Source organism: Amblyomma americanum, chromosome 4, assembly GCF_052857255.1.
Source record: "Amblyomma americanum isolate KBUSLIRL-KWMA chromosome 4, ASM5285725v1, whole genome shotgun sequence".
In the NCBI taxonomy this organism is placed as follows: Eukaryota; Metazoa; Arthropoda; class Arachnida; order Ixodida; family Ixodidae; genus Amblyomma; species Amblyomma americanum.
Genome location: NC_135500.1, coordinates 96,631,007 through 96,649,901, shown reverse-complemented (window position 1 = coordinate 96,649,901; position 18,895 = coordinate 96,631,007). Strand labels below are relative to the sequence as shown.

Genomic DNA, 18,895 nt, shown 5'->3' with positions numbered 1-18,895 from the left:
ACTTTAGAGCCAGTTTTCTCAGAAGTGAGCTTTGAGCCGACTGTCCTGCTTGCAGAAAGCATAGAACAACTATCCCTAGTGGGATTCGCATGGAGTTTGTTGCGCTGTGTTTCTTAGTAAATTCTCTATGCAGTGACATTCCTATATTTTTAATAACTATCTCTTTTTTTTTTTACTGTTTAGCTAAATTGGCAGGCTGATAACGACCAAATTTTTCAAATATGCATATAATGTCCTGTGTAAAAAAAGATAAGGGTGATAAAAATATTCACAGAATGTCACTGCATGAACTATTCATTTGGCTCAAATATAAAAGCAACTATGGGCTTCTACCACGTTTTTTTGTCACACCAGGCTTTCTGCAAGTTGGGTGCAAATAAAAATTTGTAATGTCAAAACTACGCAAGATATATCAATAACTGTGCCAAATCTCATTGCTCTACTATAAAAAGTAAGGAATTTCACTCCGATCCCCACCTCCCCCCTTAAACACGAGCGCCCTTGAGCACCCATCAGTTTTTGTGGCCAAAAAAAAAAAAGAAACTGGCTCTTGCAACCGTGAGAAACCTCCCCAACGCCGCCTGCTGCACCGTGCAATGGCGCCGTTCAAGGAATCACAATCCATTGGCCTTAAATCCTCAGACAGCCCTCGACGCGTGCGACGCGCCGACCTTGTCCTCGCCCCTCACGACTCGCCGCACTGGGTTACAGTATTTAATTATCAACGGCTGCGGAAGGGGGAAACGAGCCGCCGGCGCCTAACCTAACTATGCTCCGTCAAAAGCATCGCACGCTCTGTGGGGCTGAGGTCGCTGAAATGCAGGCCAGAGTTTTTGCGAGAACTTTGTTGTTGGGCTCGGGAACGGGATCCATCGTAAAGCTGGCAAGATGCCAGTGCAAACGTAAACGAAGCGACGGTAGCGACCCCTGATAGATGCCTTCAACGTGCAGCGGCGGTAGTTTTCATTTTGGCTGCTGCTAGACCGCACCGCTAACTGCCAGAAATCATGGAGTCTGCATTTACGTCATGTTTCACGCCACTCCGTCCTATGACGTCATAAGAGGGTGCCGAGTTTGAATTGGATCGACGGGAAAAACTTTTTCAACTTCAAATCCAAATTTCTTTGAAATAAATGCATCTTTCATTCCTGGACAAGCGGCAACAAAGCCATGAAATGCCGAACTATCAGATTTTGCTAATAAAAAAAATTGATAGAGTTCTCTTCACTGTCCCTTTAACTCTCTGTACAGTGCCCACTGAGCATGGGCCACAGTTGGCCCACAGATATTACCCACTACCTCAATGCCGGCAATGAACTGTCCAACTTGTAATGCTATCAGTTATGCAGTGCATGAAGTGAACTTTTAGTTTATAAATATTTGTGACTTTGCTACAAAGTGATGAATTTTGGTGGGGGACCAAAAAGCATGGTCCGCAACTTCTCTCAGCATGGAAAACTCCTTCATATCGGATGACCTTACCAATAATCTCGGTTTTATCATTCTTTTTTGGATGTCGCAATATATTTTTTTAGTGCTATTAGTAGCAATGAGCCTTAAGATGATGTCAAACAGTCCGGTATTAGTTTTGGCAATGAATACCACGAGAAGCCAGTCCGAAACATCAAAGGTGTCCACCAGGGAGCATTGTTTGCTATCTGCTGCCGTTGCATTACAGTCAAACCCTGCTACAACGAATGCCGCGGCACCGAAATTTTCGCCACAACGAAGTATTTCCGTAACAAGTAAGTTCACCAGTAAAGTTTTGTCGGAAGTATTTTCGATTCCCCGTCAGCATACCATACTAAGCAATGCAATTATTTTCCCCCACAACGAACAATTTTTGGAGCGAGGTTCCGCTCCAACAAAATTTTTCCGGGTAAGCCGCCGACCTTTTTTTTTTGCGCGTCCACATGTGCCCGTATCTGATTAGGTTTCACCACGAATGGTTGCCAAAGACAGTTTGCACTTTCAACAGTGCAGCTGACATTCCCTAGAGAATCGAAATTATAATGCGCACTCATGTGCGCATAAAGATGTGATGCGGTGCACGACTGCCTGCGATGGTTTTGCCGACAGCCTGGACCCCGCGCTTGCGAACCGCAGTCGTTATTGCACGGCGGCTTTTGGCTTTTTCGCTCGCTTCGCTGAGGAAACTATAACAGAAATGAGTTCTACAGCGTTCATTGCAGTGCGAAGCAATCGCATCAATAGAAACCGGTTGAAATGTTAATCGTTACATGATAACCGGTGGCTAGTTCCAGAGCGCTTTTTCCGAGGCTTCTTTGCGGAACACGTTAGGTGTTAGGCCTAGAGACACAGAGCAAGCAGCGCGCAACGATCTGCTGTTGCCTGGCGCGGCAGAGGGCGGCACGTCGTTGCAGGAAGCCTGACGCCGGCTAGGGTGCACTCTAGTCTCACTTTTGCACCGCAGGCGAGCATCATGATAACCTCTCTTTTTTTTTTTTTTGCCCCGTCTGGTGCACTCCGGCACTGACCGAAGGCAGCCACTGCAAGTGTGGGTGGTTCTTGGTAGATGTCTCAACAGAACAATACTCTGCCGCTTTGTTCATACCGCGCGTCACAAAACGTAAAACGTCTTAGAGGAATCGGAGCAACTACATTTCTGGTACGTCGTCTAAAGGATTAATTTCGAGGTGCAAGAGACCGCAACTCAATGCACAGTGACGTGGACACACGCGTGCATAATCTATGCCGAAATGCGTCCACGGATTCTCGTACGGGTTCTTGAATGATGAAAGCAAGGGCGCTTTTAAAACGGGTGCGGAAAAATTGGTTTTGATAGCAAACGTCGCGGGCTCGTTTATTACGCGATTCCGAGATTTTCGGAGTGCCAAGGAAATCGCCACGACGCACATTTCGAAACGCCGGAAGACCAAAACTGACAAATTTTTGTAAAATAAACGTTCTTTATCAACTTTCCGGTCCAAACTGTCAATGTTCTGGCCCGATTTCACGACAGCAAAGCTTCTGCTTCAACGAAATTTTTCGTGCCACTTGAAATGTAATAGAGATGTTCGCAGTATTATGGCCACAATTTGCTGTCAACATTAGGCGGTCAAGATGATTAAGCATACAGGCAACGAGATGTAACTTTTCGTTCAAAGCGGTACAACCGCCGGGCGCAATTGCAAAAAGGCAAACATATGTAACTTCATGAAGACGGAGCGCCACTCGGTCAACGCGGTCGGATAAACCCAAGTGACGAATGTGCCCGGGTCCAAACCCAACCGCGGCAGCCGCGTTTCAATGGAGGCGAAACGCAGAGGCACTTGTGTGCTGTGCAAAGTCAGTGCACATTAAAGATCCCCAGGTGGTCGAAATTATTCCGGAGCACTCCACTACAGGCCCTCCTTTCTTCTATTAGTCCCTCCATCACCCCTTCCCTTATGGTGCGGGTCCGCCGCTACGTAAGACAGATACTGTGCCATTTCCTTCCCCCAAAAACCAATTTTCATTTTCAAACAGCAAATGGAAAGCTTTCCATATGAGACAAGCGATAACTGCCCACCACAACGTTGGCGGCAAAAGCAACTTGACGGCGATGACAATCCGACTGCCACTTCGAAGTGGCAGAGATCGCAGAGACCTCTACTGGCACAAATGAATTACCGACAGTATGTCAAGGCAATCCAACTGCTGAGTAAATCCACCTCAATCCAAGATGGTGGCTTTTGCGCTGGTGAAAAGCCGATAAGATGGACGATTTTGGCCTGCAGGCGACTGAAATTAGTCCGAAAAATTGAACTTTCAGACTGTTAAAGTCCAAAATATCTGTCGCGAATATGTATGCGCTTCTATGAGGTGTCTGACGGTGCCTCATCGAAGTCCGAAATATCCTACAAGCCCGAATTATTGGAGTACGAATTATCCATCGGCTACTGTATTTCAGAAGTTCTGATTTTGCATTAGATATATTTACAATAACTTTCACTAAAATTTGTACCGTAAAAACCCGCGTATAATACGAACCCGAATATAATACGAGGTGAAATTTTAGAGACGCGAAATAGAAAAAAAAAAATTTATCCGCGTATAATACGAGTGAGGTAAACCAGGTAAGCACGAAGAAAGGCATTTATTGCAATTGGACACCGCACTTCAATCGCTCTCATCCTCAACAGCGCTTTCTTCGGAGATTTCTTTGTCGGACAAATCTTCCCACAGGCACTCATCTTCTGTGCCATCGAGGGCGTTTGATATGCCACACTTTTTGAAAGACCGACGCACAAGGTCCGCAGGAATGCTCGCCCACGCGTCCACAATCCACTTGCACAGCGTGGCTGGCGATGCCCGCTTCAGCCGCCCAGTCGGCGTCACTGCAGGCTCACCTGAGCGCATCCACTCAGCGTAGCACCGCTTGACCGCGTCCTTGAAAGGCTTGTTTACGCAAACGTCAAGTGGCTGCAGCTGGGAAGTCATTCCGCCTGGGATGACGACAAGTTCAGTGCCGCAATCGCGTAACACTCTCTTGACCGAGTCGGCCAAATGGCAGCGAAACGCGTCCAGCACGAGGATCGACGGGAAGGACAATAGTGCACCGGGCCGCCTACACCACACGGACTTCACCCAGTCAAGGACAAGACCCTCGTTCATCCACCCTTTCTCGTGGCACCTCACGATGACATTCCTTGGCAGCTCCTCACCTTTCGGCATTGTTTTGCGTTTGAACACGACATAGGGTGGGAGCTTGTGGCCGTCTGCTGTGCACGATAGCATGACCGTAACCCGAGTCTTCTCGTTGCCGGTAGACCGGACGCAAACTTGTTTGGAACCCTTCTCGTGCACTGTGAGGGGTGATGGCATGTCCAGATAAACTGGCGTTTGGTCAGCGTTGCCTATTTGCCCTAGCTGAAAGTTCTTGGACTTCCGTAAAGAAATAATGTGGCGCTGAAAAGCCACCAGCAGCTCTTCAAACGATTCGGGCAGTTTTTGGGAAATCGACGTTCGCCGCCGTAACGAAAACCCAGCACGGCACATGTACCGGTATATCCAGTGCTTGCTCGCTTTGAAGGCGGTGCTTGGAATACCTTTTCCTCTAGCAAGCTCCCTAGCTTTTACCTGCATGAGCTCCACGCTCACAGGTAGATGTGCGGCTCGCTGTTCTCTTACGAACTCCGTCAGGGCCAGTTCAATTTCTGGGTATGACCCATTCTTCGGGCCGCGAAAGCTTCTTCGCGTTCCGCTGCAGGCGAAAAGTGCTTCCTTTTGTCGCCGCCATCCGCGGATGCTTCCCTCGGTGACGCCGAACTGCCTCCCGGCCGCACTGTTGCCGATGTTCTCGGCAACTAAAATAGCCTTTCTTTTGAAAGCAGCCGAATACTGTTTTCGTGGCCCTGACATCGTGCTCCTCCACGGCAGAAAAAAAGAACCTTCCCTTCGCGAAGCGTGGTCGCGTGGTCTATGCGTCGGCGCGTACGCTGTCAGGAAGGCCACGCTAGCCCTAGCCACGCCGTCACGGGTAACGAAGCCAAGCCGTAGCCACAAATCAATAACAAAGCCAAGCCGTAACCACGCGGCAATAACGAAACCAAAACTTAGAGCAAAACTGAAATTTTTGTTCGGATCCGCAAATAATACGAGGCGGAAATTTGAGGTGCTAATAATAGGAAAAAAACCTCGTACTATACGCGGGTTTTTACGGTATTAGACGAAAAAAAATTTCACATTACTGCCCAATATTTTTACTTGAGATGCATGCTATCAAGTACAAACATTTATTTTTCTTCATTTTGATGTGCTGCAGGCTAATGTAATAAATGACAAACTTTTCGGTCAAAAATAATACAAAACGCCAACAAAAAATGGTCACTTTTTCCACTGATACAGGAAGAGTTCATAAACCGGTTCATTGTTCTGCAGACAGGACACTAAAAAGTGCAGTGCCTGGTGCTGCTGCATGCCCCATGGAGGCATGCACCCGTCATCAAGCATCTGCTTCATGAGAATTCAGGCCCAGAGGAGGACGCACCTGAATGAGTTGCTTGTTGCGGACATTGCCACAGAAGAAAGTCTGCTGAGATGTGTCAAAGCCAGCCAGCTCTGTCTCTTCAACCTCTTCACCACTCAGCATGAGAACCCTGAAAGGGAAAGAAGGGAGAGCGATGGTCTCGGCTGTTCTTTCTTCATTGTGATTTTTTTTTTCTGTAAACAAGGCAACTTGTTTTAACAACAGGATGCATTTGGAGATCCTGCTGCATATTGTGCATTTTATGCAACCAAAGGAAGTGAGGAATGAAAGAATAAAACTGAACAAAGATAGAGAAGTCTTGAAATTGGAACCACCCAACATAAACTGCACTGCTGCAAACTTTTAAGACTACTTTCAAGCACCTCACACGGGCAACGGCAGAAGTGGTAACATGGTCTGTAATAGTTAACTAAGATCAATGAATTTACTGAAAGTATTTACGGTGAAACCTCATTATAGCAAACAAGTCAAAAATTATAAAACAGTTCACTATAGACAAAATTCGTAATATAAAATTTCGTCAAAAACACACAAACAGCAGCGCAATTTAGTCATTGAAGAGACAGCAAATCTGGCGATCCTTACTAGAGAAACAGAGAGACGTTTCCCTAGGTTTCGGCAGCGTTTCGAAGGCGTTGGCGGCTATTCCGAAGACCGCAAAAAACCGAACGCCAGTTAGGTTGGCTTCCCCGCACAGCATCGCAAGCGCAGGCTGAGCACCGGCTATGGTGGCTTCCCCGCATCACAGCCATGCCAAATGGAAAGCGGTGCACCAGAGAGAAAGCTCTATCGCCGTTTTCACCACCTCCGCGATAGCCGACATGAGCGCAGGATTGTTATTACAAGCTTACAACCACCTGCACTGCTGCTTTCAGGGCACTACTGATGGATGCCGGAGGCGTGAACGCGTGCTGAGTGCCGGACTGAATCCCACACGCCGCTGTTGGCAAGAAAAAAGTACGAACCTTGAAGCTAACGCTTGTCACATCACCACTTAGTCACTTGTACAGTGTGGCGAAGCCAGCCGCCTGCATCCAAGTGGGCACAGTTTGGCGCTGGGGATTCGACATATCCGTTTCATGACCAATCGCGATCAATATATAAAGTAGAAATTGCATGCATTTGTCAAAAATATCCAGAAAGAGTTTGATATAACCAATAATTCGTAATATCCATGTTTATTATATCGAGGTTTGACTGTACATCTTTCTGGCTCAGGTTTTTAATGCCTAAAAATGGCTGCACACAGACTACACTGCATTAACAATTTTGTTTGGTTCTGTATAAGAAACAAGCAGCAAGCAACAATTACAGTAGGAGCAATGTGTTTCAGTCACTCCAAGCTAAAAGTGGAAGCAAATGCAGGCTGTACACTAGGCATGTGCAAATAGTGGTTTTTTTTGGGTTGAAGCAAATACTAGTAATTTTCTTCAAATAGTCAAACCCACTTATAACAATACCGCTTTTAACAGTATATCGGACATAGCAATGGACAGCCGCGGCACCGTCACCTTTGCAATGTGTTCTATGGTAATATAAACTGTTTATAACAATGCTATCATACTAGATTGTCGGTTATAACAATTAAATGTAGTCATCTGGAGCCAACCTTCAAAGAAAAAAACTCGCAAACGCAGCTACCACGCCAACCAATCTACGCTTACGGTGCAAAAAACGCGCGCGCGTATGCGGAGCTGCCCGCACAGCAGCCACAGCGGCTGCGAAAAGATCACGTGACGACGCATACGAGGTGAGGCGCATGGGGTGAGCCGGAGAAGCTTGTATGACTTGGAGGAGGAGAAAAGACAGGCACATTCCTCTGGGCAGAGGTGGAGAGGGTAGGGAGGTGCTTCCTTTTGTTGCTTTTGTATCCACGCGGGGAGCAGTCCATTCTGACGGTGCGCCGCCCGTTGAAAACGCGTCACGGCATTTCAGCGTGGGCTGCCCCATCTTTCCCACTTTCTTTGGCTCCTGCTTCACGAGCTGCACAGGTTCCGAGGGCAGCGTACAGCATCAAAGCATGTGCGTTGCCAGCATGGTTTTTATCATCTGCCATCACCGGCCTCGGTCCTGCTGGTTCTGCAAGCCCATCGGATTCCTCCCCAGAGTTCAACAATGGACGATTCTCCTTCAGGAAGCGCAGCCAGCGTGGCTCTACCGGATCAACTGCCGCAGAAGAGAAAGCGAGCGGCAATATCTTTGGAAACGAAGCGGAACATTTGGAGGGAGCACCGAGGTGGTGAAAAAGTGTGCAACTTAGTACGCAAGTACGGCCTGTCACAGCCGACGGTTTCAACCATTATCCACAACGCGCTCAAGATTACTGAAAACGAATGCCATGCTAGTGCTGGCCATGCTACGGAGGACGGCCGGAAGAGGATTCAGCATGGTGCCTACAAAGACGTGGAGGAGGCACTGTATCAGTGGTTCCTTAGCGCACGTGCTATGAACTTGCCAATTAGTGGCCTGATTTTAGCGGAGAAGGCGAAGCACTTTGCGTATCTCCTTCAAAACACCGATTTCCAGCCTGGTGGTGGCTGGATTCAGCGCTTCAAGGAGAGGCATGGAATCGTCTACAAGGCAGTCGTGGGCAAGGCAGGGTCGCTTGATGTCGATGCTAGACGGAAGTGGTTGGAAGAGACACTGCCGTACATCCGCGAAGCATATGCAGACCGGGACTTGTACAATGGTGACGAGACCGGGCTATTCTTCCAAATGCTTCCGTTGAAGACGCATGCACTCAAAGGCGTCCCTGTAAGGCCGGCAAGCAGAGCAAATTGCGGGCGACCGTTTTCCTCTGTGCGAATATGGACGGCAGCGACAAGTGCCCCGCCTTCGTAATTGGAAAATCTAGGAATCCCCGCTGTTTCCGTGGCGCTGCGAGGATTCCAGTTCGTTACCGTCATAATAAGAAAGCGTGGATGACGCGTGAACTTTTCCGCAAGTGGCTGTGAGAGTTCGATCAGCGGATGCAGCATGAAGGCAGGAAGGTGGCGTTGGTCCTTGATAACTGTACTGCACACCAGACTGCCCAGAAGCTGTCGCATGTGAAAATTTTCTTCCTGCCGCCAAACACGACTGCAGGCTTGCAGCCCATGGACACCGGCGTGATTGCGTGCTTCAAGGCATTGCATCGCCGGCGTGTGTTGAGCAGGCTTGCTCTTAACCTGGACATTGCTGTGCGTGAATACCGACCCGTTCCAGACTTTTAAGATTTCACTCCTGATGGCTGTTCAATGCATTTTTGGGGCATGGGCAGAAGTCAGCTCCTCCACCGTCATGAATTGCTTCCGAAAAGCGGGCTTCGACGGGGATATCAGTGATGCGGAGTGTCGCGAAGCTCCTGCCGATGGAGCGATTACAGCACTTTGGTCTACGGTGCGCGGTGATGACGGCGACGCGGAAGGGCTTGAAGAATTCTTGCACGCCAACGATGCAGTCACCACAAATGAAGAATTGACTGATGAGGCGATCGTTGCAGCAGTCACCGGCGCGGAAGACGATGACAGCAGCGATGACGAAGATAAACCGGAGCCTGTACAAGTTGTCTCTCATCAGGAGGCCTCAAGAATGATCGAGTCCCTGCGGGACTTCATTTTTGCATAAAAACCTTTCACTCGGACATGTCCAACATTTGGATGCCCTCCAGAACGATGTCAGCAGTCGAAACTCACCGATTACGGGTTTGTTTCAGCAAAGAAGTGAGAAGAGCAAGTTATTGTGCCCTATTTAAATGCTTTCAAGTTTTCATGTTTTCTTTGTTCTTTTTTTCGAGCACTAAGGGATTTTTCAAGCTGAGAGGCAGCCGCAGCAACCTTCTCGTATTTTTTACAATGCCCCTTTCGGTGCCACCAGAACGATGCCTCGGCGGAGCTCGCATGTCACTTGCCGTCCGTGACCCCTCTTTGCAGTTGTTAGGCTTTTTTTCGTGCAACCCGTTTATAACAATTATTAGTTATAACAATGGAATTTTCGTGGCACTTGAACATTGTTATAAGTGGACTCGACTAATTTTGAAACAAATATTTCGAATACCTCTGGCACACAGAAAAGGTTGAACGACACAACAGGCATTTTCAAAATTATGTGTTTTTCTGACCAGCAGGGCCAATACAAGAAAAAAAGAAAGATTGCATTGAAGCTTTCTCAAGCTCATTGAAGCTGTGCCTACGTTCTGCAAAAATTACCATCGGAAATAGAAAGAGTCGGCCTACATGTGGACCCGATTTCTGTCCAGGTGTGTCCACATGTGAATACATGTGGATGTATTTTCGAAGCCTCCAAATGCTGGTGTTAAGTGCGATTGCGTTGTTGCGCAGCTGTTGCTTATAAGTGCCGACTCAGTATACAGCTGCTAGGCGTACGCACAGCCCACCTGCATGACCAGCGCTACTCCTCGTCAGACGCCAGAAAGGAGCACCTGATTAGCGAATTTAAGGGGGGACGAGGGTCTTAAAACTAACTTTTTTTTTTATTTATGGCTAGAATCTCATAACATTTTGAGCCCAGATGCGTTTTTCTCCTCTGATTCCAAAAATGTAATCATAACTGAGCTGATCGTCTTAGATCAAAAGTTATCCTACAAAGTCTAGAGTGTAATTAGGTAATTTCTTATGCAGTTTTAATGAACTTTCTCATCGAGTTTTGTTGCTTTTAATTCCATGAATTGACAGCCGGAGAGTCGCCATACCCGATGACATTCTTCGTTTTTCTCTAAAGGCATGTCATCCTCATGTATTATGTCGAGAGTAAAAGGTTGCAGTATTTGAACTGCAACTCGTTAAGCTAATTGCAGATTGCTATTTATGCGTGGCCTAAGCAAAAAAAGTAAGAATGTCATCGGGTACCTTATTTCTCTCCGAAGAAAATGGTCCCAAGGTTACTCTTGTGACACGAAACGAAGTTATCAAAATCCTGCGTAAGGCTGAGGGGATCGACCAAAAATATGAAACTGAGAAAAATGCATTTGAAGTTTGACCATATGTTATAAGATGAATGGTCGGTAGCCTCACTCTGGTATTTCCCAGCAAAAATGACATGTTCTTCCCATTTCCAAAACTATCTTCGGATTCTAAATATGTCAACTAAACCTGAGGATATCACAGACAATCCAAGGTCAAGATGGCATTTGTCATTAGGAATTCAGCAAAATTTGTGAACTTGAAAGCTAGCCAAGACGGTGGCAATACTTTATCAGTGCCTTGCCAGTTATTTGCATGAGGGCTATAAAAGCTTAGTAACTAAACAGTTCTCGTCCATGATGATGGTGATTTGCACCTGTCCCAGTCCGGAGTGTTTCATGTTGGTGATCTACACCTGTCCGGGGCTGCAGTCTGGGGACCTGTCTCCACAGTACCTCCTAGGGAGACTTTTTTTTTTTTTTGTCTGCATTATTGCTCAAAAAGGCTGTTGTTTTCTTCGTCAGCCTTCTCTGGTCCTTTTCAAGGCTGCGACGAAGGATGTTGCAGTCTGCATTGTAGCTAAGGCTGCGCTGCCTACTTTGCACCCATGCCGGGCTTGATCATGTCTGCGTGTTCCGTGCGTGCGGTGATCTCCTCCGCTGTGTAAAACTCCATGTCGAATCGACAAAATGTGCTGGGACCGGGCCTGGATTCCAGAGCAAATTGGTCAGGCGTTGCGGGGGGGGGGGGGGGGGGGGGGCCAACGCTAGCCGAGACTCTGAACAATCCTCATAAAGTTGAATGGCGCAAGGGAACGAATACAGGAAGACACAGACAGAAAGAGCACCTGTGTCTACCTGTGTTTGTTCCCTTGCACTATTCAACTTTATGATGAACCAACTAGCCCAACAGCAAGTACTTCTGAACATTCTTCATCCGGCACGGTCGAACATCGCACAGGTGACGAAGCAGGCGATGCTCGCTGTAACTTCGAACAATCCTCATCCTGCATGGTCAAAAATCGCACAGGTGACGAAGCAGGCAACGCTCGCTGTAACTTCGAACAATCCTCATCCGGCACGGTCGAACATCGCACAGGTGACGAAGCAAGCGACGCTCGCTGTAGCTTCGAACAATCCTCATCCTACACGCTCGAATGTAGGGCATACGATGAGGCAGGCGACGCTCGCTGTAACTGCGAACAATCGCCCGGCACGGTCGAATGTCCTGACGTCGAACCGTGCTTCGCGTTGGGCGGGCGACGCTTTCTCCCGTACGTACTATGCGTCGTCGTCTTCAAACGTACATACATACGTCTCCCCGGCATCAGTTACTTTGTACTGACAAAGTATGCGACGTAGGAAAAAAGAAACCACAAAAAGATCTCGAGAAACTTAGCTAAGCGAGCTCTACGCAAAAAGAGACGCGGTCAAACGTGCGAAGCGGGAACCATGATGGCGCAAAAAAAAAGAGAAAGAAAACACATGAAACCACATGAAGAAGGCGTTCCAGAAGCGTTTTTCGCTTGACTTCTGTTATTTCGAATACCAAACATTAGCATAGCATCGAATATCAAATACTTTATCATTCGATCAAATAGTCGAAATTATTGAATATTCGTACCAGCCTACTGTACACTAAATCACCTAACACACAAAAGCCTACAGACAAAGGCAGATGTTATACGACACTGATCAGAACTTCCCTTGAATTTGCAAAAATAAAAAGAGACCAAGAAAGTGAAGAAGATATCTATGCTTAAAAGCATGGACTGTGTGATGGACATATTTTTCATTGACTTTGACTGCCCACTACAGTAAAAGCTCGTTAATTGGAACTTCACGGGACCGGGGAAAAAAGTTCGAAATATCCGATGTTCAAATTATCGAATGGCCTCGAAAAAACTGACACCATTTGCATTACGGTATATGTACCGTATTTAGGGCGACCCACATGGAGCGAACTTGCGCTGCGGAACGCCGAAAACTGGCGGCTGCCGCCAGGATTTAGAAATGGCGTGATTGCATATGCTTAGTAACATACTGAAAAGAACAGCTGTGCATTTACAATTAAGCTATTATTTATTCAATGACAACAAAGAGGACGAATTATTCTTTGTGACCCTTTTCTGAACCAAAATGGTTAACCTGTTTGAACCTCTCGCGCTCACGACGTCAACCGCTGCGTAGTGGCCAAGCCTAGCAGCTTTAAAAATCCAGAAGCATTCTGAAAATCTGGCTCGTTTCATAGCTAAAATTTTATGCTGCGGGCATCTTCAGACAAAACGAGAGCTTTGTGCGACTTTTGTTTGCAGTAAACATGAGGCACAGTGTAGCGGCAACGACGAGTTCGTGGTGAAGCGAGAGGCCACTTCGGCAGGCGCGGCCATGTTGTAGAAGCGGGCGAAAGTCAGACACTGTCGCGCCCTGACTGGTCGCGCTGACAGCTCACGTTGGCCGCTTCCAGCCAGCGGCTGACCGCCGGACTACAGTATTCTAGAAGGCGATGCTAAAAGCCGGCATCATGATTGCGGCTGACCGCGTGCTTCCGTTGGCGACTGTTGGTTGGAAGGATGGACGACACTTGCAAAGAAAAAGAAAAGAAAAAGTTTTTCGCACGTAATTTGCAGTGACCGTCCGAAGTCATAGCCTTTCATGGGTGTTGGCTGGGACCGCGCCGACAGTACTTAACCGTATTTCTGAATTAATGGAGCTCGAATCAACGAGTATTTAGTTGCGAGTTTCGGACGCTGCGCAGAAAATAGGGTACGCAGCCACCACCACGGTTGCCAACCTGTACCCTCCGGCGCCGCCGGCCGCCGCGCCGGTGATGGCGCCATTTAGGCTTTACCCACTCTTCCACAGTTTTATCTGGTTCCATCTTCTGTCCCCGTTTAGGACGTGTGCAGCCTCTAACTATGCGGAGGTGCTTTTTTTTTCGGCCACGTGCTGTGTGCCAAGCCGCTCAAACGTGGCAGCGCGTAGTTCAAATTATCCTTAGCGGAACAGACTCGCTATCGAATTAACAGGATTTTTTATACACAGATCTCTATGGAGCTTGGAGCTTGGCCGGACCAAGTAGTGTAGTTCGAATAACCCGAAAATTCGAATTATCGAGGTTCGAATTAACGAGATTTCACTGTAGTAACACATAAAAATCAAGCAGACATGACACATACAAGAGGGAGCACAAACTAACAATTGATCAATACACACCCTTCAGGCCTTTTGTAAATGCTGTCGTAATGAACAGTGATCCCATTCACTTGCATGTTTTGCTCGCACATGTTGAAAGTGAAACGCAGCAAAATCCTGTTTTCAAGCATGCTTCCGGTCAACATGAGTTGTATTAAAGAGGCCCCCTTAAATAGAACTCTGCATGATTTGAACAAATTCTCGGTTCCCTCTCTGATTGAATTTTCAAGAGTGGACTTCATGAAGTTCAAGCATCAAAGCAGGTTCAATCCCGGCCGCGGCAGTTGGAGTTCAATAGAGGCAAAATGCTGGAGGCTCATGTACTGTGCGATGTCAGTGCATGCTAAAGAACCCCAGGTGGTCGAAATTATCCGAAGCTCTCCACTACAATGCCCCTCATAGCTTTGGGATGTTAAACACCATAAACCAAACCGTCTAAACCAACTACCCAACTCATTGCTCCTCTGATGTACACACCTTGTCTGGCGCACAAAGGACAGCACGAGAGTGTTGTCCCTTTCGGCGCTCTCCCCGACGTTCTTGCCATCCCCTAAGTGGGCAGCTACGGCCGACCCCACCCGGAGGGGCCACATGCCCTTGATGCCCGGCAGGTCGATGCTGGCGTGCTCGTGGATGCCAATGCCATTGCGGATGATCCGCAGCGACCCCTCCTTGAAGGCCCCCGAACAAGTCACCAGTTGGCCCTGGCCCTGCCTCTCCAGGTCCACAACGCACATGTCCACAATGGGGCCAAGATTGGTGAATACCTCCATTATCTCCACGTACGAACCCTGCAAGGTGGCACACACACAGTGGTGGAACACACTGAGATGAGTCCGTGCTTTTCAAAATTTCTAGAAGTTTAGATCCACGGTGTGAGACCAACAGAGATGCAAGAAATTGTGTTTCTATTGTGTTCAGTTATGATACATAAGAAACCAACGTTACTGTGGGCTAAAGGCAAGGTTAAAAAAAATTTTATAGTTTTAGCACACCAACCAAAGAAAATGCAGAACTCCTTTCTCATTTCTGCTTTTAGAGAATATAGACGAGGAATCTCCGCTAACATGAGCTAAGGGGCTTAAGAAAATCCTGCGACTCGTGGAAACGATATACACAAGCACTACAGTAGAACCTCGTCTATTATAAGTATTTAAGACTGTGTAAAATGTTTGAATTAAGCGTGTTTTCTAGCTATCCAAAATAAAAATAAAAAGGGGACATGCAAAATGTTCAACTGCATGCATCATTTAAGGGGGGACACGGGTCTTTCGGGCCGAAAAATCTCGAAAAAATCAGTTTTTAGAAAATGTTATTTTCGAAATCAGCAATCATTTATCTACCTCTCTGTTAAATTTCTCGCCTCTAAGGTCAATATTTTACTCACAATACCAATTTATATAATCCATGTCGCCCGAATTTGAGCTGAAATCGGCGCCGAAACAGCAGTATTTCGCAAAGCGTAGCTCCCGTTTCATGCGCGGCACCGCAGCCATCTTGGTCTCATTTGAAAAAGCCGCCTTTCGCCTTCAATTTCCCGCCACTACGACTTCTGTTCGCCCATTGGTTGCCGAGAAAATAGCAAAAAAGAAAAGGTAGTATTCAAAATTCTATTGGCTGCCGCGGATCACGTGACAGCAGGTCGTCATCCGATTGGTGGAGCGGGCTGGCAGCGTCTGCTTGACGCGCCCGAGCCGCGGGGAGACGCGACTCTTTGTGCCGGACCGTGCAGTGCAAGAAACGCGCAGCGATGCCTGGTTCAGCGCGCAAGGTGCACTCAAGGCATAAATTCGGCAAGAAAAGGAAGAAGTCGCTGGTCGATAACCTCAAGAGACGCCCTGCTGTGCGCCCCGACAATGATGAAACTCCTGCGCTGAACGATCGTGTCGGCGAGGCCGCGCAGGTAGGCCTAACGCGCTCCGCAGCACGGGAAGCTGTAAGCGGCAGCGCCCGCATCCGCCGTGATACAGTGATGCTGGAGCCCTCAGATGTGCTCCAAAATAAGATGAAGACTGAACAAAAATGCGAGAACTCGCCTCAACTCCAGCAACGGAGCGGAAGTCTCGTTGTTTACGTGACGGCAGCACGTCGGACTGTCTGCTCGACGAGGCAAGCTTCACGATCGTTTGTTTGGAATCGCTCAACAGTTTGTTGAAACTTGTGAGGTGTAAAATGTGTGGCGGCAATGACTTGAGCTTCGTAAAAGATGAGCGAGAATACGGCCTTGCCGTTAAACTTTCTCTTCAATGTGCGAGCTGTGGAGACGCATCGTCTACATGGAGTTCGCCGCGGGTACGTGGCGATCAGAAGATCAACCCTTTTGTGGTGAATGTGCTCGGTGCTCGTGCAATGCAGAGCACTGGCAACCAGCAGACAGCTCTAAATGACATTTTTTCATCGCTGAACGTTTCGCACCGCGGTCTCCACAATAAAACGTGGCAAGACTATGTGAAAAAAAAGTTGACACCTGCAGCAGCTCGTGCAGCCGAAGAAGTTGCACAAGAGTGTGCGCGGTCGGTTCGAGAACTTTATAATGAATTGGACCTTGGGAACCCCGGCAATATTGCAGTATCATACGACGGCACTTGGATGACACGTGGCCACACATCCCACATTGGTGTGGGAACCGTCATCGAACTGTTTACCGGGCTTGTGCTGGACTATGTTGTATTGTGCAACTTCTGTGCCGGCTGCGAGCGAGGCCCAAAAGGTGACCCATCATACCAGTCCTGGAGAGCTGGGCACCTATGCCAAAAAAACTCAGAAAAAAAGGCTGGAGAGATGGAAGTTGAGGCAGCCCTTATTCTTTTTGAAAGGTCGTTGAAGAAGTGTGGCCTTCGCTATACCACAATGCTTTCGGACGGTGATAGTCGGGCTTTTCTAGCTGTGCAAGAGGCAGATGTGTATGGATACATCAAAGTAAAAAAAGAAGACTGCATAAACCACGTGCAGAAACGTATGGGAACAGCATTGCGGACTTTGTTGTTCAAACACAAAGGTGCCGAAAACCTTGGAGGAAAAGGCAAACTGACAGGCAGCCTCATAACAAAGTTAAGCTCCTATTATGCCTGGGCTTTAAAATCCCATAATGGGGATGTAGAGGCTACGCAGAAGGCTGTGATGGCCACCTACCACCACATTACCTCTACTGATGAGGCATCAAACCATCGGGACTGGATGGACTCTTGGTGCCAGCAAAATGCGGCAGCAGCCCGAGGCGAATCTGCTCCAAAGCATCGGTACAACATTCCACCCCATGTTGCTAAAGCATTGCTCCCTGTCTATGAGCGACTGTCGGATAGGAAGCTCTTAGAGCAGTAATGAAAGCCTACACTCTTTGATATGGGCCTTGGCACCCAAAGAGCGCCACGCATCATTGTTTACTGTTGAGGCTGATGTGGCTGAGGCAGTAATGCGGTTCAACGCAGGCAGCAAAAGAAATTCTGCAGCAATATTACAGGAACTGGGCCTCAATACGAATTCTATGAGCGCAAAAAGAATGCGAGAGAAGGATGAGCGCCGAAAGCAAAAGTGCGCTCGAAAGCATTCCATTGCGGAAAATATTCAAGGAGTGCTCAAGAAGCGGCACCTGGATACTACTGGCAATCAAAAGGACTACATTCCTGGTGGCTACTAGCCATTTCCTATTGTAAATATATTACTGCACTTGTAAATATTTATTAAACTGTCCCCTGCTTGTTTTTGGGGCTTTTCTCAAAATGCATATGGTTGACTGCTAGCAGTCTTGAGGCCTTGATATCTCAGCAACCAAGTCACATAGAGCTGAAATTTTGGTTGCAATGGAAAGCCTAATGTATGCTGTGTGAAATGTTGGGAGCAGATTTTTTCATTTTACCTTAAAAAAATAATTATTTTCGTTAATTTACCATTACTTGGTACACACATTTTTTATACTGAAATTCAGAAGGTTGTAAAATGAGTAATAATTGACATATCAAAAATTGCTCTCAACATTTCATAATTCACTATTCTGGCTATCTAACCATGCCTTAAAATTAATTTTAGATGAAATCATTATTTTGCTATTTGGGCCTCAAACAATGGGCATTAATTGTTAATTATCTTGAAAACTAATTGGCCTACACCTAAAATAAATGCATATTTGAAATCAGCATAAAAATTTGAATAAGTCTATGCATTTTTATTAAGATTGGTCAAAAAACAACAAAAATAGCTTTAAGACCAGTGTCCCCCCTTAAGAGCCGATATTCTCGCATTCAACAAAGCTGTGGTTGTTTCCCAGTAAACAGCTTTAATCCTTCACAATATTTGTCTATTAAAATCTAAAAACTGCATGTCTTTGGCCACACAGAACAAAAAGAAAGCTTGTGAGAGAAACATAAATCTCGAAAACAGCACATGCTACCACACAGTGTAAAGCACAGCCCCCACAAAGGGAGAAACCTGTCCATCCAAGTGTGTGATAAGTGCGGTTTCATTTTCGTGCCTTCAACTGCGATAGTGATCAGGCCCATCAATGGGCTTGCAGTCTCGCAAAACCGTCACGTGAAGGTCAAGTGAGGCAGGTGTCATTGTAAACTCTGCATATGAAGCAGCATTACACTGCTGGCGCTATGCATTTAGGCGCACGAGAAAGAGTGAAAGAGACGGTCTCACTCCCATTAGAGCTGAACTCGTTTCAGTTGTTTCCATTTCACAAGCTGACTATTTGCGTTTTGCCAGCATTCATCAGTGCCTTGCCCTTCCCAATACACGGCCACTGACATCACTCCTCCAGTAAAGAGGTGCCTGGCCACCTTACAGTGCTTCATAGCAATGTCCAGTAA

The 18,895-nt window shown here is 47.2% G+C and overlaps 1 protein-coding gene across 1 annotated transcript in view; it reads right to left on the bottom strand.

The window, feature by feature from the left end:
• pic (DNA damage-binding protein pic) overlaps positions 1-18,895 on the bottom strand; it is a 68,508-nt gene that overhangs the window by 39,187 nt on the left and 10,426 nt on the right. Inside the window, exons 7-8 of the mRNA XM_077661247.1 lie at positions 14,565-14,878; positions 5,993-6,101 (exon numbers count right to left, since the gene is read on the bottom strand). Coding sequence (XP_077517373.1) covers positions 5,993-6,101; positions 14,565-14,878 — 423 coding nt within the window. The remainder of the gene's footprint in view (positions 1-5,992; positions 6,102-14,564; positions 14,879-18,895) is intronic.